Source organism: Lissotriton helveticus, chromosome 1_1, assembly GCF_964261635.1.
Source record: "Lissotriton helveticus chromosome 1_1, aLisHel1.1, whole genome shotgun sequence".
NCBI lineage: Eukaryota > Metazoa > Chordata > Amphibia > Caudata > Salamandridae > Lissotriton > Lissotriton helveticus.
The window spans coordinates 462,646,709-462,671,598 of record NC_136057.1 but is presented as its reverse complement, the minus strand read 5'-3'; the positions used below and the strand labels follow the sequence as shown (position 1 = coordinate 462,671,598).

Genomic DNA, 24,890 nt, shown 5'->3' with positions numbered 1-24,890 from the left:
CAGAATGAACAGAAACCACCAGAGGGTTCCAGAAATATAAATTATTAATTCAATAATAAATCACAAACGAGCTATGGCAACTCATGCGGTTAGCGGTTACTTGAAAAACTTGTATAATGTTGAATACAACTACTTCGGCCTCATCAGGGTGACCGACTCTGGCAGGGAGCAAGTCCCAGTGGCCAATGAGGTATGGCAGGACAGTTGCCTCGCAGTCAAAGCACTCTCCAGTCCAGTTCCTGTTTCTGTGAGTGAACCCCCTGCGACATTAAAGGAGTTGACCTGATGCAAGGGATACAGGATGGTAAAGATGTTGAAGGATGCTGAGGTTGCTGATCTCTTGATGGGTGTCTTCCTGGGGCCACCCCTTGGTCCAGGAGCATGATGAAATAACTTAGCCACAGGGGTCCAGTGCAGAGATTATCTGAGGTTGGCCCTGGGGAGATGCAGTGACTACTAGCCAATGGGTTACCAGGTTCTCTCCCACCTGCTTATGTCTTCCTGTAATGTGTACTTGGGGGAGTGTATTTGACATTGTTCAACATTCTGTCCGTCATTTGTTCTTCCTGAATTTTTGCCCTAATTAGGATGGGTATGCCCAGACTCACTATGCGACCAGAGTCAAGCTATTCTGGCCGATGAGGTGTGATACCCAAAACTGGTTCAAGGATGCTTGTTTCCAATCCAGGGAGGACCTGGACTGGCAGTTCGAGCTGAACTGTTCCCATGGCAAGCAGGGTCAAGACTGATTTGCATATGGCTGGGTCCAAACTGGAATGACTCTGTGAGCAAAAGAACAATAGATTTAGGCCCAGATCTCTGTGCTGGAGTGAAAGTTTGACAGTGTTCAACATTCCGTCGATGATTTGTTCTTTTTGATATTCCTGCATTGTGTGGCATCTAACTATCCCAGAATTAAATAGTCAGCCCACTCCCACTTTGGTAGAGCCCCTCCTTCTATGTGTCGAACTTGTAAGCCCACCCTAGAGGTATGGCTACCTAAGGGCCGAACACCCTAGAGAAAACTGGTTTGGTAACTGTTTCCCCTTTCAGTCCTTGACACCAATCTGGCTGCCAGAACAAAGCGCAGCCCCTCTCGTGAGTGTCCACCATTTGCCCTTCCCCTTTGCAGCTTGCCTTTTGGGCTCGCAATCCGTTTGGCCTTTCCGCCAGGGAGAAGTAACACCTCTTCCAACAGCAGACCCTTTGTGTCCCTTCCTGAGAACCATTCACGCGTCTCACCAGGAGGGCAGAAGGCTGTCTTGTGGCCAGCAGCCGTAAGCGGTCACTGGAAAGCTTGGGCAATATAGTAGCAATATTCTAGAGTTGCCATTTTACATTCAATTTTGTCTTAGTCATCCAGTCAGGCTTAATGTAACGATTCTTTTGATACCGTGAGGGTACCAACTTTAGTAGTCTCGTTCAGAAGTGAACACAGCTGAGTTGTCTGGTTTAAACCCTGAACTCGCCAATGGGACCACTAGGCTTTCTATGGCAAAAACAACAATTTAGTTTTTTTTTATTGTTAGGACAGGTGAAAACACGTCCCACTTTTTAATATACAGCACACTGCCTTAGGGCTTGATAGACCTGCCTGAGGGGTCACATTTGTATTATAATGAATGTCTGGACTTTTCATTACTTTAAATGGCAAAGTTGAGTTAGCAGTTTGAAATCTGCTCAGCCAGCAATGGCAGGATGGGAGTCTTTGTTTGACTCATGATGGCACAATAAATGCTGCAGTCCATGAGGGAACTTTACCTTACCAGCCCCGGGTACTCTAATACCATATACTAGGGCCAATTGTTGGTGAACCAGTCAAACATGTACCTTTTAAGGGTTAGAACACCATCACTAAGGTCTGTTTAGCAAGCCTCAGTGTACCCTCAGTGTTGAAAAACCAGCAGCATCAGTCCAAAAACATGGGGGTGTTCCTGCAAAAAGAGGCATTTCCTTGCACTCCTTCTCTGGCTGCTTACCAGGTGACTCGAGCAACTCCTGAAGTCCCAGTGAGTGTCACACACTATCTGTGTTCTTCCACTATCCTCCCACACCCCTTCTATGCTACCTAGGAAAGAAATATTGGATAGGTAAGGCAAGGAGGTGAAATCCATACTAGATCATCTCAATGAGACCAAATTCTTCATGTGTTACATATATATACTACTGGACCACCGTGTGTTCTCCATCCCAGCTAAACAATTCCCACTCAGCATTGGTTCTCTATGCCGGCATTTAACAACATCCAATGACCCAAGAGATTTCCCAGCTGTCATCCACAGATGGAAATTCACTCCCTTCTACAATCCAACTCGGATACCTCTCTGACCTGTCAGGATCCAATATACGACATCCAGGTTATTAATGTCACTGATGTGCATAGGCCATGCCTAAATGCACTGGGCCGTAACCCTGCAAAGCTTACTGTGATCCTTTTGATCCCATATCACATGCCTTCTTCCCAGTAACCCTCGTATATCCTTAAATGTATGCTTCACAATTGCAGATCAGCAGCTAAACATGCTTCAGACATTGCTAGAGGTAACAATCTCACATGGGCTAGACATTGCATTTCTGACTGAAATTTGTCACAACCACTCCTTTTCCCCGCTGACAGATATCTTAGTACACCATAATTGCAGCATTAAATGACTTGACCATGATGATCGACCAGGAGGTGAGAATGCGGTCCTCCAAAACTCCCTATATATCTCCTGCTTCTATGGGGACTTCTCCTCCACTGGAATGATGATGGTGACTGGCAAACTGCCATTCTATAAGATTTCCCCGCTAATTATAAGTCCTTGCAAGTCTGTGCAGGCCCAACCCACCTGAAAGGGGCAGCCCTAAGCCTCATTATATCCAAAGAGGGATCATTGTGCATAAAATACATCCTACTGATTGACTGATCTGGTCAACATCTTCAACTTCACTGTACATCAACAGGTTACACAAGGCCAAGGTGTCAGATGCAAGCGCTTGATAGGAGACACTTAACATATAAACTGGAATTAACTGTCCTCACTAAGCCTTACAGACATCATACTCTCTAATGAGATGCAGAATGTACAAGAGCTACTCTCGCACTATAACTTTGTGATGATCAGCATCATGGATGAAGTAGCTCCACTGCATCTTAAAAGACAGAAACAATGCCCCACCTCTAGTACAACCGACCCTAAATGGAAAAAGAAGAAAAGTCAGACTAAGAGAAGATGAAGACAAGAACACTCCTCCTTATATCTAGTACTACTCTGAGTCATGAGAAAAATCTATTATGGTATGCAAAAACCTTGTTCTTCAGATATTCTTCAGATATCAGCGTAACAATGCCAGAAACTGTCTGGGCAAACAATTTTAAATCATCAAGCAACACGCCTGTACTGGCACTACCATGATCATTGACACTTGCTGGGAAACCTTTCAGACGTTTTGGTCTTTTTTCAGGAGGCGCTAAGAAAAATGGAAAGCTCTATCTTTAATAAACTTGATGCTTACCTGACTTTGCTGACCTATCTAACCTTCTCCCAATCAGGGCTCGTTTACATACTTCCCATATTTCCTTCAAAGCCTAAAGACAATGTTTTGTAGAGTGAATTCAAAACCCTGACTGAAGTGGATATTCTGACTGCCGTAGCATCACTAAAACCCATGTCACCGTTTGTAGAACCTGTTCCCTCTTCACTCACCTAAGATCTAATTCACCTAATTTTTCCCTCTTTGGGCCAAGATTGTCAATGCATCTCTTAACCAACGCACAGTCCCGGACTGCCTAAAAAGTGGAGAGTGACAGCTTTCCTGAAGAAACCAGACGCTGCCCTGGCATATCTAAACAACTTTCATCCAGCGACTAGCCTGCCTTTCCTAGTGAAAGTCTGGTAAAATGTGCCCTCAACCAACTATGTCAACACATTGAAAAAGTCAATCTGCTTTACATTGTCCAACCCTGTTTCAGAACAGGCTGAGGTACAGAAACTGCCTTCTATACATCATGGATGATGCTCACAAAATTCTGCCTCAAAACAATTCCTCGCTTCTTATTCTCTTTGATCAATTTACAGCTTTTAACAATGTCAGCCATGGCACACTGCTGAAGATGCTAAAGGTCAGTTTGGGATCTGCAGGAAATGTGCTCATCTGGTTTGTCTCCTTTCTTAATAACCACTCACAACTAATTAAACTGGAGGACTCCCTATCTAACCCATCATTGTTTAGGTTAGAAGAGTCCCATAAGGCTCCCTCTTTCCCGCACTCTTTAATCTCTACATGGAAATCTTTCCTGATGTTTTCAGCACTTCAATCTTGCGTATCACATGAACATGGATGATACTAAGCTGTATCTAAAAATATCCTTCTAGGATGACATTATCCTTTATAACAATGTTCTGGCAAATTTCCAAAATTCCTCCTCATGTTTCTCCTTTACAGTGCCTCTCCATATAGGAGTTGCTCAAGCACTTGGACATCCTCAAATGCAAACATGTAATCATCGAATCTACTTATCCCCCAGGGAAAAACATGTGACAATAATGTGAACATGCAAGCCCACATCTACATTTAGTGCTCAATTTTAGCCCAATCCCCTCAAGAAGGTCAAACAGTTCACATCTCTACCAGATTTCAAAAATTCAGAGCATTCCCTAGTCTTATCCAGACTGGTAGAATTGCTACTCTGCCAAAATGTCGCCTTGTGCCTCTAAAGGCAACACTAAATGCTACAGCGAGTTTAATAACTATTGCTAACTGCTTCAATCACATTATTCCCTCTTATCACTCCAGTGACTTCCTATCAAAGCCAGAAGCATGCTCAAGGTAGCCTGTCTGACTCATAAAGCCGTACACTTTGGTAGCCCTAAATATCTAGTGTGTTATCTCATTGTTAGACTTGGCAACCTTGGTGTCGTGTTCCCACAAACATTTGCCTTCATCCCTACTGTTTGTGGTATTTGTTTTTGTTGGCTTTAGTGCTCTGTGCACCAGTGCCAATGTGATTGTGCCCGCTCCCTAAAACATGGTAAAATTGGCTTATACCGGTTTGCCACATTTAATTTACTTGTAAGTCACGAGTATATGGACTACATGTATCCAAGGCCTGTAAATGAAATGCTACAAGCGGGCCTGCAACACTCTTTGTGCCATCCACTAAAGTAGCCCTTTAAAACGTATCTTCCAGCCTGCCATTGCAGCCTGGAGTGCAGTTTTAAACTGCCATTTCAACCTGGCAAAATAAAGCTTTTGCCAGGCCTAACCCTTCCCTTTTTAATACTTACAGGTCACCAATAAGGTAGGACCTAAAAGCCCATAGGGAAGGGTACATGGTATTTAAAAAGTAGGACGTGTACTCTAATGTTGTATGTCCTGATAGTGAAAAACTGCTACTGTTTTTCCATATTGTAAGGCCTATCTGCCCCATTGGCTAGCACTGGGTTACTTTATTACATTTAATAAGTGCTAACTTTGGGTTGGGAACTGATAAGGATATGCTGGTTAGACTAAAATGAATTGTTATTTAAAATCCCTTTTAATGGCAAAGTCTGATTTTAAGTCACAGTTCTGAAAATACCACTTTTAGAAAGTTGCTATTTTCTGGTCGTAACCGTTTGTGCCTTCTGTCAGTGTCCTGGGCCATGTGACTTTAAATGGCACTGCTGTTGGGGTTTGTGTATTCCTCCCAGACAGTGACACAAAGGGGCTAGGTGTGGGCAGGATGGCCCCACTTACAATTCAAAGAGTGTTGCCTTCTGCACATACAATGAAATCTGAAACCAAGACTGTCCTATCCCTTTTCTCCACTGACAGTTTGGAACCTTGATAGAGGAAGACCTTTCCAGAACCAAATAGGGGGTAGTATAGAAAATATCCCCATGCAAAGGCTGGCACCAAAGTATAAATAGTGTACCTCCAGAGTCACCCATCCAAACACTCCTGGATCTGTGTACATTACAGAAGAATGACTGCCCTGCTGCCAGTGGACTGCTCTCTTGCTTTAGGACTGCCTTACTGTCTGAGAAGGAAGACAAGACCTCCCTATCTTTATCCAAGAATAACCTGAGTGTCTTCAATGGTCAGTTGAGTGACCTCCTGTGTAAGCTACAGGGACATAACAAGATCTAGTGGCCTCTTTGTGACTGCCCCGCAAGCCTGCTGCACTGGACCTGCAACGGAACTTACCTGAGGCCTGCTGGCCTCTGCTAGATTGCTTTCCTGATCACCGAGAGGTGCCTCCCAGGTCCTGGTTCTTGGGCTGGCATCAATCTGAACCCCTTCCAAGAAGAAACGGTGAAATCCTAAAATGTGGGCTCTTTTCGACTGCGAATGGGCCCCCCTGTGCTGAAATTCTGCTGCCCACGACAACCACCAATGTGAAGCTCCAGTGAAAATGTGTGCCACATCAACCACCAGGCAACGACCGGCAACAGAAGATGTGCACTTTGTGCTACAGCAATGATAGCCCTTGGGGACTGCCATCACTAAAGGACCTTTTGTGAAACCTGACTGGATTTTGGAGCTACAGAAATGATAGCCTGCGCTACGCGATGACAATTTCTGGCTGCTCTTCCTGCTCCTTGCAACCTCCTCCACTGCGAACAGATGTCTTTGTGCCAGACTTTGAGAAGGTAACTCTTTCAACAGGACTAACTTGGTTCCACTATCCGACCCACGCCCAATCATAGATGGCCTATACTTGTGACTCTCCACCAGTCTAGCCTGTCCAGATGACCGTGAGTGATGCTTTAAGGACGCTATATTTACTTAAAACTTTAACATTGAATATCTACGTTTCTACGGATTTGATTTTTTTTTATTTTGCTGTCATTCTATTTATTAAAATGTACTTTTCAAATGTGGTGTTTCCCCTTCATTATTTTTGTGTGCTTAATTAATAATTTACACATAGCCTCTAAAGTAAGCCGTACTGCTTTGTGCCAAGCAACCAGGACAGGCTAGTTTAATTATTTTTTTGGTTCACCCTGACCAGGATCATGGGTTTTGCCTGAGTGGGTCTTCCACCCCTCTCAGCCAATAACCCAATTTTTCACACTCACCTTCTCTGTAGATAGCTACTCACTAGCACTTCATCGGATTAGCCACCAGAATCTTGGACTCCCCTTCACCTGATATTCGTACCAACCCATCTGTTTTTACATTCAAGAGGGAGGTCAAAGCAATTTTGATGAACAAGTTCTTCCCTCTTTAAACTTCAGCACAACCAAAATGGTGACACGGTGAGGAGAGCCAATGGCTGAAGTGGCCTAACCCATTGCCTCATGCAGTATGCTGTGGTGGGCCGAAGGCAAAATGTGAATGACACTCCAACAGACCAATAGATGAAGAGAGCTGACTGAAAACCCTTTTATGTATGTATATGTACATTTCTATTTTTAAACACATTTGCAAAAACCAGAAGTTTTGCTAATGCCAGACATTAAAAAGGCACCGAAATTGCCCGATGCTTCGCTGGTTGCCTTGATTCTCGCATATCCCAGTCCCTTCTATTCCGGTCGCGCATTCGCACAAGGTGTCAGTCTGTGCAGCTGTAATGTTGGTCACTTGTGTACTTTATTTTCCTGCTAAAATTGTAAGGCGGCATCCCTCGGTGGCATGAAGTGTCAGTCCGCATCTCTGCAGTTCGCTTTGGATGAGTACCCGGGTGTGTTTAGACAAAGGCTAGTCAACCATAACATCTGAACCAAGCAAACACGCCGTCCCAGAATAACCTCTGAGAAGCTGTGAGAATTGTTTTTATTGTGTAAGAAATTGTAAACCTCTGATATTAACTGAGAAAATTAATATCCACGTGAACATTTCTTTCAGAAGCTAATGCTATACATACTTACACTTTTACTAATACCTGCCAGGACACCAGATTGTACACTGGTTTAATAATTTCTTTTGCTGAATTAGCCTACTCGCCTCCTGCTTTAAGGAACTGAAACAGTGGTTCCTTTGGAGTAACTATCCGTCCCTTTACCGTGCATTATATCCTATATTAAATATTATGAAACCTTCGTTCAATATTTTCTTAGACACGAGGATATAGGTAGTTTGATGGGCTATCAATAATAGTTTAATTATTTGCAAAGTTATTCCAAAGGAACCATTAGTTTTAGGTTATCCGTTGCCCAAATTCATGGGAATACAGGATGTCCTTATCATCATGGGTGAGGTTATTGTGATCACCTGGGTTAATCCAACCCTTAAAACCGACTCTCGTCTTTCTCTAAAGGATGCCAGTGAGCTAAACATGTTATGGGCACATTATTTCTTCTGATTCTCCACCTCACTGGTTCCTGGTCTAGATTTGAAGCAATCTATGAAGTTCTCCATCGCGAAGATGCTTCTTCCACTTATGGTAACTAAAGGAATGTTGGGTCTTCAGATTGTGCCTAAAGACCTCATGGAAGGTTTTGTATTTTTCTGGTCCATGGAAGTGCCCCTACTTAAGCCTCAGTGAATTTGCTTTTTTTAAAAATTATACTTGATTGGCTACAACATGATCCACAGGGGTTATTTGAGGCCCTGCAGCCAGCTGTCAGACTCTTCATGCCACTTGTGGAATCCATGGCTGCAACACTAGCGCATGCTAAGTAGCATTCTTATTCCCTGCAACCATTGCTTCCCTCTCATTACTCTTCAGTGCCATCCTGCACTGCTCTCCTGAAGCATTCTGCTCTAATGCACTGTGCTAGAGCAGGGCTACTTTCCATTAGCAGTTGAAAACATCAATCTTTTCTGTAACCACCTAGTTAAATAGTCATATTTCACCTTATACTTGCTTAGCGGTGAAGAGCATAAGGGAGCAGCATTGTGGTTCTTGCTTTTCCTACTTGACCTCCTGAAATTTAGATGGCACATTTCCGAGCTTATGTCCCTTCTCCTGACATTTACAGGCTGCATCAACCATGTTATGGCCTTTTCTACCTCCTTGTTTCTCATTCCGACAGCTTTTGCACATTTTTTGACCCCCAGAATTTGGAGTCAAGCTGGAATATTTCCCCTGACACCTGCTGCTTCCCAACATAATTAATTTCAGACAAGTCCCACCTCTGTCCTGCCAACAACATGACTAGTCCCAAACCCTTTGGCAGACCAATTGACAATAGGAAAATCATTCTAAATGTACCTTGTGCATCTGTTGCCCTCTTTAGACCCTTCACTGAGCATCTTGAATCTACATTGAGTTGTTTATTTTCTCATCTCACGGTAATCACGCAACCCAGTTGTGGGCTTTCCAAAGCCCCTTCAGACATTTGAGTTTGTAGATTGTAAAATGCATGTCACTTATTTTAATACATACACCAGATATCGGCTACCCCTTCATCTCTAAGGAATCGGTTCACAGTTATTTTGGTTTGAGTAGGTGTGCAGGTCTTTTCTAATTAGAGGGAAGTCCCTTAGAAGCTCTCTAACAAATGTTTCTTTTTGTCTTTAGAGAAGAATGTCAACCGATTTCCCCATCGAGTAAGTATGAAAAATATTTGTGCTTGGCCAACAAAGTGCCTATATAGAATCAACAATGTTTGCAGGCTTCCAATCTTAGAATTTAAAGAAGTAGTGCTTAAGAATTACTGTGGAGTGTGAGGTTTTTGCCATGAGTTGTTGGGAAGTTAGTGGTGGGTACTGCTACTTCTCATCAGTGTCCTAGCACCTCAGTTCCAATTACTGAGTAGCAAAATATCGGTTTGCTAATAAAGCGTGATGGTGCATATACTCTCCATTAAAAGCAAAGCAGCATTGCTGGGATTGTCAGTACTCTTGCAGAAAAGTAATAGCGAGTAGTGCCTTTACTGCTCATTAGTAGTGGTTTTAGTCTGGGAAATATATCAACACTGTCCTGGAACAGCATTGTGTCTTGGTTTAGAAGTGCTGGTTCGATATCTAGATGATATAGTAATCATGGTGAGAAGGGGTGGTGCTGCAATGATAAAAGTACAATGGATAACTTGATATGTTGAGATAGGGCAGTTCTGATGTAGAGGTGACATCTTTTCCCAAAATAAATTGTACCTAGTCATTGTAATCTATTGGCCTACCCCTCTAGCCATGATGCTTGTACCACAACTGTCTCATGATGGTAGTTAATCCTTTCCATTGATATTGATTATCCTTATCAATTAGGTGTAGTTGTGTTCCTTGCAAGTCATTCTAAAATTTATTTTGACTCTAGCAAGTGGGTGGATGGAAACATGCACACATTTCCTCTATCCACTTACAACACTGATCTGCATACATGTAAGTAAATATACCTACATCGCACAATTTGAGAAGCCTCTTAAATCCTGTGGGTCTGGTAAAGGCAGTAATCTACTTCCTTTGAATTACAAGAGCCTCAAGAACACTGTATATGTGTTCTGTTTCAAGCAGGGGTTTGGTGTTTTAAACCAACCATAATCTCCTGGTGAAACTCTAAGGCAAACTAACTGACTAATGGTGGAGTCAGAGTTAACCCGATAACTACTAATTTCTCAGGAGAATCTCATGGTTCTATCTGTAATCTCAGCTAACTCCACCTTGAAGACTTAACTCCCATTATCAGGAACTTCAGTGGGGTAGACTTTGCACGATAAAACATTGGACACGCCCAATGAGGCCTTTATTATTTAACCATTGGTAATTAAAAAGTATGGTCGCCTAGTCCGAATAATATCCTGTAAATTATGAACTGTAAAATAGCATAAGTATAGTAAAACGTACATATGTAATGATAATTTCAAAATTCATCATTGCATTTTCAAAATAATAAAGCACTTTTTAGTTACGATTCAATTGGTAACTGACCATTGAGCAACATACCAATAAGCACAAGGGTATCGACTCACATGACCAAGTTAGGAAGATTTAGCAAGCTGTTATATTCAAATTAATTTCATAATTGATTTTGTCCTTGGTTCCCTGGTTATAACATTAATGCATTAAAATTGCCCCATTTCAGAAGTACAGGTTAGTGCCTCCCACTTTATGACATATGTAACTGAAGATTACAGGTTAACTGTTAAAAACTATTGCTTTTGATCATAGGAGCAGATGCCTTTGATGAACTATTTAAGCTGGCACCAGACAAAGTGAATGCAGTAAAGCAGGTAATGCAATCAGAGCAACTTGAAAATGTACAAATTGATTTCTTATTGTCTCACGAGAAATGCGCATGAGCGGGCGGCCGCGCATGCGCATTAGTATCTACGACGGCGGTGCCGGCGGCGCGTTGACGAGCGGGAGCCCCGGGGACACGGCGGACAAGGTAAGTGGTTTTATAATTCATTTATAACTTCTTTTAAAGCATTTAGGGAGGGCGGGAGGGAGGCGGATGGCGCGTAGTGGGGCTACGCGAAGTGCGCGGGTGGACGTAGTTTTTTGCCCACTTCGCGTAGCTTCGTGAAGCCCCACTACGCCCACTACGCCCAGGGTTACTCGGAATCGACACATCTCTTTTACGCCTTGCCACTGTTCCAAGGAACGAAGACTCCACAATGCAGGTTATAATTGTTGGATTTTTGTTGTTTAGGTCTCGTTTGTTTCATGATATTAATCTTTATTTTTCTAACCAAGTGTGGTATCTTTTTGTGTTGTATTGTTTCAAGTGCCGCACAAGTACTTTACACATTGCCTCCTAAGTTAATACTGACTGCTCTGTGACAAGCTATCAAAGGATGAGCACAGGTTAATTTATGGTGTGTATCTGACTTACCCTGACTAGAAATGTGGATCCCGCTTGTACAGGTGCATACCTCTGCCCTACAAGAAACCTAATTTTTAACATTATGTATCCTCTGTGTCGTCGTTCACTCCTTTGCAGAGGTTAAATTGATCTAACTTAAGGTCTATTGTGCATGTGACTGCTCTATCTACCAAACCAAGTGCCTGTACATTGTTGAGGTGTGAATGGGTAAAGATGGACCTGGACTTTACAGAGGCATACCAGATTTTACGCTGCTAGGAATTACACATACTCTCCCACTCATTGTTCATCCCTTCTTTCAATCACCATCTGCCAATAACCTAAGGGGTAACCATGGCAACATCCTTTATACGTTCTTAGAAATAAGAGAGGTTACCATACACATGTATTATCAACCTAAAAGGGCTCACCTCTATCAGTGGAAGTTAGTGATCTTTTAAAGTGGTGGGCCATAATACCTGCCAAGAGTTTACTCAAATTTTGTCAAAATTTGCCTTGAGAGTTCCCCATATGTACCACATGGTTTCTTGGTGCTGGGGTCTAGGGAGCACTGCCACATTAATTCATAGGCCTGGTGGTATAACCAGGTTTTTAAACATTTCTTTGTTTGAATAAGGGAATAGCCAAGAGGTTAAGGTGGGAAGACCTAAGATCCCGTGTGGGGCTGTATCTCTGAACCCGAGTAGATACAAATTCTGGGCAATTGCATGGAGAGCTTTAAAAATGAGGCACCCCAATTTGAAAGCACTACGTTTGACTACAGGGAGCCTATTTGACTTCTTCATTGGTGGGGGGGAGAGGGGGTGACCTGATGCCATCTCGGCTGATGATAGATTAATCTTGCAGCCTGGTTTTGTACAAGTTGCAGTCTTTTGATAGATATGCCGGTAGGCCAAAGTGAAGTGAGTTAGCGTAGTCAATATGCGAAATGACTAAGGGTAAAACAGCCTAAGTAAGGGCTTCAGGAGTGAGAAATCTGCTGATCTTCAGGGGTTGAAAGAAACAGGTAAAGACCATCATCCCAATGTGGGATTTCATGGACAAGGCTTTTTGTAGATCTTGAGGGTAGGGGTGGATTTCCCAGCTCAGTCAGTCAAAAGTTCTAATTGCAGCAGTTTAGCCCCCCCTCACCACCCCAATTAAGATCAGTTCTGTTTTGTCTGGGTTTAATTTTAGGTGATTGCTGTTCATCCAGCTACTTATATGTTGCATGGGTGTTTGAAAATGAACAACGGAGATGGCAGACTTATCAATGGTAAAGATTAATTGAAGATAGTCAGCGTAGTTGAAGGTGCATACCTTCCTTTCACCTAAAGATTTAGTTAACGGAAATAAGTACAGATTGAAAAGGTGCGGAGACTGGGAAGAACCCTGCAGCACTCCACATGTCAATTTGACTTTAGAGGCAGTGAATTGGGAGAGACCTACAGATTGGCAGTGGTCATCTAAAAAAGACGTGATCCACTTAAGGGCCAGACCCTGGATCCCTGTGCCCCTGACTCGGTCCATCAGAAGCTCATGGTCGACCGTGTTGAAGGCAGCAGAGAGATCGAGAAGCACCAGGGCCTGAGTGGTGCCCTTGTCTGCCTCTTTCCTTAGTTCGACTAGTACAGTCAGGATAACGGCCTCTGTTGAATGCAAAGGCCGAAAGCCCGCCTGATTGGGGTCAAGGAAATGAGACTGTTCGATAAAAGAGCCCATCCTATCAAAAACTCTAGGAATTGTTGTCTAGTTCTGCATTAACATACATACAGTGTGTCAGGTATTCCATGGGTTATTTGCTTGTTCTTTTAAAAATGTTAGGATATTTTGGAATTTTATCTACAATACGTCATCTTACCAGAATTGGGGCATAGGGAAAATAATCAACAAAGACTTTATAGGTGTTCTGGCTAATCCTATACAACAACCATCCATGGAGACCGCACAGAGGCAAACCTATGAAACTAGTTTGCAAACTGTTGGATATGAGATCCATTTCTTGTTCTGTCTCATGTCTGCCAAGAAAAAACATGGTTAGCACGCATTCCGTTACATTTTGAAGAGAGTTATTAAGAGAATAAGCTAAAAAGGTTTAATTCTGACCCTTCTACCATGATAACTTATGCCTTTTGGCATTTGTTTTTGCATGCAGGATCCATTGCACTAGAATTAAGCCTGCTTTTTTTAAAACAGTAATGCATTTTCTGCAGGATTCCCGTATATTTTATGGCTATTTTATCTAAAAGAAATGGCATAGCCACTCCTTGCAAGGACTGTGCATACTCACAAAGTATATGTTTCAAAGAACAAGGGAGCACCAGTAGTCTGACCAGGGGTGGTTAAGTATTTAGGATGAACACAGGTCAAGGGGAGGCCACTTGGGTCTTCTTGTAGCCTGGGCTACTGAGTTATTTTAGACCGCATAAGTCAGGTAGAGCAAGCAACGGTAGTCCGTGCCGGACTGGGAATGCACTATATGCTTAACCAGTCGCTTTTCTTTGAACTTACCTGACCGGGTCCATTGTTATACAGCCTCCGCTGCCGCCGTAAGGTAAATGACTCGATTTCTTCTTTCCCCGCCGTGAGGGGAACGGTTTAACAAGACTACATCCCCCAGAGGCCCTCGCACTCCTGCAATTCCGTCACTGCGCCGGAGGGCGCGATAAAATCACAGCGGCCCTCCCACAGCAAGGGACGTGCCCAAATCTGACAGAGGCCGGGCTGGGCCATTCCTCTTGGAGGTCATTTTTCGAGCTGTTGGCCAACTTGCTTGCCGATTCTTGGATATCAAGCCATCAAGACCTTGCACCTGTGGAAGGAGGTCGGCTTGCCCCTATACCTGTCATACAGACACTATATGGACGCACAATAGAAGCACCAGTATTTGCAGCCCCTGATAGGGAGGAAGCTCCCCTGGAATAGTGCTGGACATATACCACGAGCAAGAGGTATCCCTCTGCCCCTACTGTACTTGTACATACACTGTTTAAATTAGTTTATCCATTTTATTTATTTTTGTATTTGTTTCAGCTCAGCATTGGTATCATTTAAAGCTATCCAAAGCTATGGGTAGGCGAAAGGCTCAGATGGGGTCTGTTGGGGCTATATCAGTGGTTAGTTCCTCTACCACTGTTACCACAATGGACACCTGTCTGCAGAGAGCAGCCGCCGTTATTAACATAGAGATCAAATTAGTGAACAGACGTCTTTCCAGATCACCCTCTAATTGTCTGAAGCCACCTACACTTAGATCTAGTGTGCCCCTGGCTGACTCCTCACCTGCCTGTCCGGGCAGCTGTCAGGGGTTGCCTGTAGTTTCCTTTATTACTGAAGAGTTACATCTTGTATATGAAGCTCCTTCTCTGGCCCCTCCCCCGGCCTGCATAGATCCCTCTCCCCAGTTATAATAATTGAAAGAAGAGAAAGTATTGCTTCCCTACAAGGAAGGATAGCACTAACACACAGAATCTTATGTTCACCCATTCGCTCTTTCATAGGGAGACCAGTCAACTCACCGCCGGGGGGTCTAACATTGTGGGGGAGTACAAAACGGAAACTCCAAACTACAGACGGTAAAGCAAATAAGACCATAACTCACCCCGGCCCCTAAGCCATCCAGCAAGTCTTTGGCACCAAAGTCGGTAGTCACAAACCTAGATACAATGGTTACCAAGGCCTTTAAAGATATAATGACCACTCTGCTGGATACCAAACTGAGTCCTATTCTCAAGAGGTTGACAGCAATCGAGAAAAGTCTTGCAGGGGGGGGGGGCAAACCGATGCCTTCGTAAACTGTGGGGCTACAAGTGAGATCCCAGAATAAGACTTATTCACCAAAGCTGACCTGGGCTTACCCAAAAACTCCACCAAATCTCATGGAGACCAGCAGCCTGCATAGCGTCATGCGGCGCATTTAGCTCAAGGGGAGGTAGATAGCCAAAGGGGTGGTCAGACTCTCAGTAGGCCCCTGGTAGTTTCCCTACAAAGGCGGGACCTCCAACCTTCTGTAGGCCAGCTGGATGGCCTCCCGTGCTGCCATGGGAGGTTTGTCAGCCTCCACCTATTATACATCTCCCCCCAGAATCCAACCCTTTTGTAGTGGTCCTGGGAACGTACCGCCTCTTCCCCAGGTATAAATGAGTATTACAACAAGTTAAAGAATAAGGTAGTCCATTGGCTATCAACTAATACCCCCGTGGGTCCTGGTGTGGAACGTAGCATTATTATGGTACGTCGAGTGGATTGGATAGGCAGCTCTAGGAAGCCTGGAGGGGGTGACTCCGTTATAGTAATCTTTAACAGGGTCTCTATAGCCAAAAGAATCCTGTCAGGGGATATTCATGTTGGTCCATCACATCATGGGTCAATAATACAGGCCCTTGCACTAGGTTTCTTTTATAGAGCTGATTTTCAAGGGTATGTAACAGGAAACAATGTCAGGGATTTTTCTCGAGCCAGATGGTCTTATAAAAATTCTGTAGGCCGGAACCAAGGGTTCCCACAACTACCTCACAGTACAAGTCACTTATGGGGGCCTCACTTTGCTCCTGCCGCACCTCCTACCCTATGTGGGAAGGGTATGCCCAGACGTGGCTCCTGTGCTCACTACGCCACTGGAGTCAAGCTATCCTGGCTGATGATGGCTGATAGCCAGAAACCGGTCCTAGGATGCTTGATTCCGGTCCAGGAAAGACATGGCTTGGCAGTTCAGGCTTGACTGCTCCCATGAGGCACAGGGTCAAGGCTGATTTGCATATGGCCAAGGCTGAACTGGCGTGGTGCGGTGAGCAAAATAACGATGGATTAAACCCAGATCTGTGATTGGGGGTGAATGTTTTGCCAATGTGCAACATTCCGTCCATCATCTTGTGTGTTTTGCTGTTCGCCCTATGTGGGATGAGTATGCCAGACGTGGGTCCCGTGCTCACTACGCCACTGGAGTCAAGCTATCCTGGCTTATGATGGCTGATAGCCAGAAACCGGTCCTAGGATGCTTGATTCTGGTCCAGGGAAGACATGGTTTTGCAGTTCGGGCTGGACTGTTCCCATGAGGAAGAGGGTCAAGGCTGATTTGCGTATGGCCTTGTCTGAACCCAGATCTGTGACTGGGGGTGAATGTTTTGCCAATGTGCAACATTCCGTCCATCATCTTGTGTGTTTTGCATCTCCTACCCTAGTATTAGCTCACAGATTCTCTGTGCTATCGGGGTTGGAGGAATGTGATTGACTAGATAACCCTACGGAGCCCGCAGCAGAGCCAGCGTACCAACAGAGGGTTTACTCTACCACGGCAACTGAGATAGAGCCACTGCAGATGGCTCAACTTCCATCAACACAAAGAGAGGTGACATCCCATGTTTCGGAAAGTAATGTATTATCATGGAATATAGCAGACCTGGCTGACATGTTCCAGGATCCCATATGGCAACAGTTTGCTAGGCAATTCTCTGTAATCTGCCTTCAAGAAACCTGGTCGGTGGATTGCTATTTGTTTCTGGAGGGTTTTAAAGCTTATTTTGTCCCTGCCTCCCCATCAACTAGTGGCAGAGCCAAAGGAGGTTTGGTCACAGTCCACCTGACAGTGGACTGCCAGGTACGAACCCGTCCTTTCTTTAGCCAGTTCCTTCAGGCCATTACACTTAAGGAGGGGAATAATACAATGAGCCTGATCAATTTCTATAATTCACAGAAAAGAAAAAAGGGGGAATGTAATCCAGCTGAGTCACTATATAAGGAAGTTTTGTGATCTTAGCTCACACCCCTTGATGGTGCTGGGAGACTTTAATACCCACCCCTCTGGCGACCCAAAGATCACGAAGATGTCCGATTTGGGATGAGACAGAATGAGGGGGTTTCATTTTGAGTACTCAACACAGGGGGATTAACTAAATAATCTAGTCAATGAATTTGATTTACTGACACCAATGTCCCTCTCCGCCCCTAACTGTAAAGCCCTGATTCCCACCTTTAAAGGGAGAGGTATTGGGTCCTTTATCGACCATATTTAACTTCTTCCTCCTCTGTCTTTTTTTCAAGGGTTTACCATCAAGGATTTTGTTTATAGTGATCAAAACCCCCTCTGTGTATACTTTTGTGGTGCATTTCTATCCAGCAAACCTAGGGGAAGGGCACCGGGAACTTCAAGACCTATAGACGGTGGGCGCTGTCTTAAATGGTCCCAGATTGACCCAGATGCTTTCCACAGGGAGGTGAGAGACTCATGTACAGCTGAACTTGCTTTTTGTGTCCAACCGGAGAGTCTACCGAGGGATGTTCTTAGTGCTTTTAACAGCATCTCTTGTAAAGCAGGGGAACTTTTTGAGGGCTCCAGCTCATACGTTATCCAATTCAAACCCAAGATGGTTTGATTCTTCCTGCTCCCAGGCAGCACGTAGGTTAAAGAAGGCCTTGAAAGTTGTTCCAAGAAACCCCCTACACATACGCGCATGTGGCATAGAATATAAGCAAACCCTAGCTACCCATAAGGGAGCTCTTAAGGAGGAGGCATGGAGGGAGCTGCTAGATTATAGTACCCTAAGGAATGGCACATGGTTCTGGGGCATTGTCAATAGACCATTGCTCACTGAAGATATAGTCAATGTTCTTGGCTCCCACATCACGGTAGAAGAATGGGTGGCCCATTTTCAATGTATGTTCAAGGGCTCTATGGGTCATCATGACCAGCTATCCCGGGTAACAAACACTGACTGTCTGGTTTTTGAGCTAACATAGGTAGAGGTGGGGATTGCTGGCCTAACCTGCAACAAGGCTCCTGGACCGGATGGAATTCCGCTGGACCTCTATAAGTCGGATCCACCCGTTTGGGCCCCGATCCTGGTGGCCGTACTGAATGCAGCGGCCAGGGACGGTAGCCCTGAATCCTGGGCCATTTCTACCATCGTGCCAGTGTTCAAAAAGGGGGATTGCAATAGCACGCACTGCTATCAACCTATCTCCCTCATCGACTATGTAGTAAAGGTGGTGGGAGGAATACTATTGCAAAGACTATCTTCATGGGCAGAGGAGCATAACATCATCTCTGACATCCAATATGGGTATCGTGCGGGGCGGTCAACGGTGGCCCAATGTTTAAACCTCTACCTGATCCTTGGTAAGTACACGATGGCCCGCCCAGGTACAATCTACATGGCCTTCATGGACCTTTCTTCCGCGTTTGACTGTGTCAACCGGGTTAAACTGTGGCAGCGCATGAGGGCCAGGGGGGTGGAGGCCTCCATCGTGGACTTTCCAATGGATCTGCATAAGGATACTAAGGCAAACATCAGATATGCACAGGATCTTCGGGTTTCCACGGAATTCAATATTGAAAGAGGGGTAGGCAGGACTGCATTATGGCCCCCTTCCTGTTTAACCTTTACATCAATGATCTTGAAGGAGCCCTGGTAGCTACGGTGGCTGACTTTCCAAACTTAGGGTGCCGGGGTCTCCCCGTCCTCATAGCGAGAACCGCCAGGGGACTCCAATCCCTACTAGACACATTCCTGAATTTTATGGGGTCCAGTGACTTAGCCATCAAAGATGCTAAATCCTATGTCTTGCAGGTAGGGGCCCGTCCTACAAAAAAAGTACCCTTTTTCTGTAGGTTCTGCGAAGGTCCCCATGACGTCAGTGTTCTCATATCTGGGGGTCTTGCTGGATGACTATCTGAAGTGGGGGCCCCTCATTGAGAAGAAAGAGGGGGAGCTTATTTTCAATTTTTATGCCAAGATGGGCAAGCGCCCGATCGCAGCAATGCTGAAAATTTATCAGGCTAAAGGTGTAGCAACTGCATGTTACAGTAGTGAAGTCTGGGGGTATGTCATAGCAGACGTGCTGCAGGTGGCAGAGAATAACTTTTTAAAGCGCCTGCTGGGAATGCCATCCGGTTTATCAAACCTGGTTGCTCATGAGGAATGAGGGGCCCCATTTTTATGTGATACTCTTCCTCTGCACCCTTTAGTGTTTTGGCTTAAGTGCTGGCCAAACAAGGAGCTAGAGCTTACCCAGCAGATCATAAGAACTGTATGAACCTTGAACATATGTCTTGAATCCCATGGCTGAAGTATGTCAGAGGTCGCTTTGCCGAGTTGAGTCGCCCGGAACTTTTTCCAAAACTCTCTATTATAACAAAAAAGGATGTGGAATCGGTTAAGAAAGGTTTTAGTTGTATCAGGAAGCTAGAAAGAGACGAGCAGAAATTATGCAAACAGAGCGTCCGTAAATTTCTGACCCTAAAAACTCATCCGTCGCCTGAGCCATACCTTTTGGGAACATTGACCACCCATGAGCGGTTCCTATTGTCTAGGATTCGCCTTGATTTTTTCCATTTGTTAATTGCCGTTCCGAAAGGGTGCAGCAGAGGACAGGTGTTAGCACCCTGTGGATGCGACAACGTGTCTCCACAGGATTTGCTACACTTTATGTTCCTCTGCAAATTCTATGAAGTACCACGGAGAAATTTTTTACTCTCCCTTTTAAAGAGGATTAATTTTAACCAGGTTTGCCCAGCACTTTTGTATCTGCAGTTGTTGATACCAGACTGTATATTTTTTATTGTGGGCTATTTGAAATCCCTGGTGCGAACCAGGGCTTGTCTGGAATATTAGCTATTTTAGGGGGAGGAGGTACTCACAGTTTTAAGGTATGACTCATGTGTGTTCTTCTTTTTAATCACATAATTATATATGTTATTTATTTATTGCATTTGTTAATGTTACCTGTAACCTCTGGTGGGAACATGGGCTTGTTTTAAACCTCCGCTATTTCAGTGGGAGATGATATTTTTTGCTACAACTCACAGCCCATGTGTCTCTGCCCCCTGTAAACTATACATATTTCTTGTTTTCATGGCTATGAACTGTACATTTTGAATGTATTTCTTTTATGAGATGTGTATATATTGTAACTTGTATGGTTTTTACATTGTGAAACAGAGTAAAGTTATGATTGATTTATTGATTGAAGCCATATTTTTTTAAAACAGCAATGCATTTTCCGCAGGATTCCAGTATATTTTATGGCTATTTTATCTCAAAGAAATGGCATAGCCACTCCTTGCAAGGACTGCACATACTCACAAAAGTATATGTCTCAAAGAAAAAGAGAGCCCCAGTAGTCTGACCAGGGGTGGTTAAGTATTTAGGAAGAGCACAGGTCAAGGGGAGGCCACTTGGGTTCTCATGTAGCCTAGGCTACTAAGTTATTTAGACAGCGTAAGTCAGATATTGCAAGCTAAGATAGTCCGCATGGGACTGGTTATGCACTATTTGCTGGGACACAAGGTTTTGTATGACATCACATTTATTAACTGCATAAACGGAGTATCATGGCATAATTTTAGTAATAGTTCTGGTGCTCACACAAAAAGTGAAAGTGCGTGAAGTGAGGGGTGTTTGTGACATTACAATTAATTAGCAAAACTCCAATTTAATTAGTTGCAGTAATGGAGTTTTGGTTGTAAAGGTCGACAGCATTTCGATCTCATGAAGGTGAGATCATCATCAGGACGGAGGAAGTGTGAGCAGGAAGAATCTATTAAAAGGAAAACCAAAAAACAACCAATGGTGCTGAGGTGAAGAATTAAAACCACAATTTAATGTAAAGGAACCACTTCTGGGAGCCAGTTACTGTTAACTAGATAGTGAATTAAATCTTTAACAAATAGCAAGGGGTGCTTGCTATTTAGAGGACAGGTGAAGAGTTGAAGGAGAATTAGGAGAGTTAAGTCATGTCTATACGCGGAAGTAGCGCAGAAAAGGGAGTGGTGGTAACTACTCTGTGAAGCCATGTCTATACTCGGAAGGTAGTGCAGAAAAGGGAGTGGCGGTAACTACTCTGTGAAAGTATTCACTATCTGTTAACAGTAACCGGCTCCCAGACCTGGTTCCTTTACATTAAATTGTGGTTTTAATTTTTCACCTCGGGATCATTGGTTGATTTCTGGTTTTCCTTTTAATAAATTCTTCCTACTCACACTTCTCCCGGCCTGATGATGATCTCACCTTCATGAGATCGAAACGCTGTCTACCTTTACAACTAAAACTCCATTAATGCAACTAATTAAATTGGAGTTTTGCTTATTAATATTGCTGTTGTCAATGCAATGTAAATTTTAATGTCACAAACAGCATACTACCGGCAGTGGGCCTGGTTAAGCAGAGCCTAGGGACAGTCCGAGTTAGTTTTCACCTGTACCCGTATGCAAAAAATGGGGGTGCCTAGGGCACAGGATGACTTTGCAATGGCAACATATAAATTTACAAATTACTATAAGTGACAGCTCCAATTTCTTCTTAATTTCTTCCCCAAGTCAAGATGGCAGACACTTCTATTTGTAAGTGTTCTTCAAGCATGTGGCCTAACGGCTAGAGTGGTCGGCCTCGAAGCTGTGGAACCCAGTTCGAGTCTCGGCAGGGATGCTCAACATCCTGTGAATCTGGGCAAATCACTTATTCTCCCTGTGCCTACCAAAAATGAATGCGTCCCTCTGTAATGTAACTGGTGCTCATGTAAAGCACTCTGATACCTTCAGGTCGAGTTCGTGCTCTATAAAAGTAAAAATGGACGTAGATTCTCCAAAATTCAGGGGTTAGCAGAAGTGACTTCACACACCCTTCAACGTTTGATGGCATCACAGCGAGCCACATCACATCACCTTTAACCAAATTACATTGCAGGAAGTAACACCACCTGCACTCAGTGTATCCTTAACTGTTGAATTTAAATGCAATTTTGGCTGTATCATGTGAGAAAATCATGAATTAAATATCTTCTCAGAAAATAGTAGCCTTATTATTGTTTACAAAACACCACCCTATTTGAGATATTAACATAAAATCTACACCACTGAGAATATACTTTCAATACTTAATATTTATATCAGGTGATATATTTGTCGAAGATATTCTGACATACAGCTTATTCTGGCCAATTGTAAAGGTGGTATAATGTCATGGACATGACATATTCGCTCAAGTTCTCCCTACTTGAATTGTACGGCCATCACTTTACCTTAATTCAGTATGAGAGGCACCCTCATTACAGCTGACCGACAGAGCAATTCACACTAGCCAGTAATAGAATTGCACAATGGAATACACTGAGCGGGAAATACTAGCTGTCAAACATCTTATTTGTTTGTTATTGTCCTGACGGTTCAAAAAGATCTTGGTCTGGTCTAATGCCTGTAAGCTACAGACAGCTGTAGCAATTGAAATAGTCATGTTAAGAGCTGTACATCGTGGCCCGTAACAAAAATTGTCCAATGCAAGGATTGAGCTCAGGGCAAAATGTTTGGGACCTCATACTGGGCCTAATGATGTGCCTGAAACTGCTGTAGAAATCAAATACATGACAATTTGTACCTTTGAGAAGGATATGGAGGAGCACCTGAATATTGATATAATGCTTGTCTAAAATGCATTAATGTTGCAAGTGCTTAAAGAAGACGTGTGTCGTACAATATTATATGCTTATGACCACAATTACCCAGTTTAGTGTGCCACAAAATCAATGTTTTAACGATATCCGCAGTGCAATGGCCCCTGAACAGTAGACATGCTGCCCTTTTAAAATCATTGCACAATTAATGTTCTGAGTGCATGCGGTCTCAGGTGAGTCCTCACTGGAGAGGCTGGAACTTGCTTCAGCGCTACTTAAACGGTTTAATTTTTATAATGTAGTAAGTATATATATATATATATATATATATATATATATATATATATATATATGTAAATATATATAAATATATATATATATAATGTTATGTATATATTTATCTACATATGCACAATAAATTAAAAACTGGAACACACTGGAAAAAAATCTAAATACATATCAGTTTAATTACACATAAAAAAGTAGGCAATATGAAAGAATATGTTTTACTAAAAATATATTATATATTAAAAACATTACTAATTAAACACATATCATTTGAAATATACAGAAACATAATAATATAATTTTCTATAATATGAACAAAACTATAAAATTCTAGGAATAATACTATTCCTACTTTCCCTACTGTGCAACAGTAGGGAAAGTGTTGGACTCAGGAGGGGTAACATTTACTATTCCAACTCCAGTATGTGCAAAAGTAGGGAAAGTGTTGGACTCTTGTCTGTGTAAAATATACTATTCGCACTCCAGTGTCTGCAACAGTTGAAAAAACTCTGGACTCAGGAGTGGTAAAATCTAGTATTCTAACACATACCAATTTAATTACGCATAAAAAAGTAAGCAATATGAAACAATACATTTTACAAAAAATATATATTGCAATACAATTTGAAATACACATAAACATAATAATAATATAATTTTAAACAATATTAACAAAACTATAATATTCTAGGAACAATACATGTAATATTCTCACTCCACTCTGTGCAACAGTAGGAAAAGCGTTGGACTCAGGATGGGTAAAATGTATTATTCCTACTCCAGTCGGTGCAACAGTAGGGAAAGCGTTGGACCTAGGAGATGTAAAATTTACTATTCTCACTCCAGTCTGTGCAGCAGTAGGAAAAACATTGGGCTCTGAAGGGGTAAAATGTACTTTTCACACTCCATACACATACCTCATTTTAATATAAGTATTGATTTCCTAAAATTATAAAACTATTAATTCAAAATTAAATGTATACTTTAAAAAACAATTATACAGTTAAAATAATTATAATTTTCTTGTAATAATTAATATGAGAAAACACTGTTATGAATTATTTCATTACTTCTGACACTACAGTCCCACATACATAGCACCGCACATTTAACATATAAGTAAATTAAAAAATATAGAACAATTACACAATCTACTTAGTTCATTAACAATGAATTAATAATAAATAAAATATAATCAAATATTATTTAATTGATTTACCACCAAATAACCCTATACACCAACCCACACTTAAAATATAAATTAAAAATTATAATAATTACACTATTTAGATAATTAACAATTCATAATGTATCAATAATTAATAAGTAATTAATCAGTTATTTAACTTCCCATCCTATACCCCTCCAAATGCAACAACCCGCACTGAAAATATAACTTAAAAAATATTATTTACATACTTAATAATCAAATAAATAATTAATATAGATTTTTTTTAATTATAAATTAATTATACTTCACTAACTTCCTACCCTGTACCTCTACAAACTGCACAACCCACTATGACACTATAAATTACTATTTTACAAGTAAATTAAAAATATA

General features: G+C 42.6%; 1 protein-coding gene across 3 annotated transcripts in view; it reads left to right on the top strand.

Annotated features, from left to right (window-relative positions):
- Nucleotides 1-24,890, top strand: part of PARVG (parvin gamma) — a 332,525-nt gene that overhangs the window by 235,126 nt on the left and 72,509 nt on the right. For all 3 annotated transcript variants that reach the window (XM_078673857.1, XM_078673856.1, XM_078673858.1), the window contains 2 exons: nt 9,434-9,462; nt 11,020-11,081. In XM_078673857.1, coding sequence (XP_078529983.1) covers nt 9,434-9,462; nt 11,020-11,081 — 91 coding nt within the window. The remainder of the gene's footprint in view (nt 1-9,433; nt 9,463-11,019; nt 11,082-24,890) is intronic.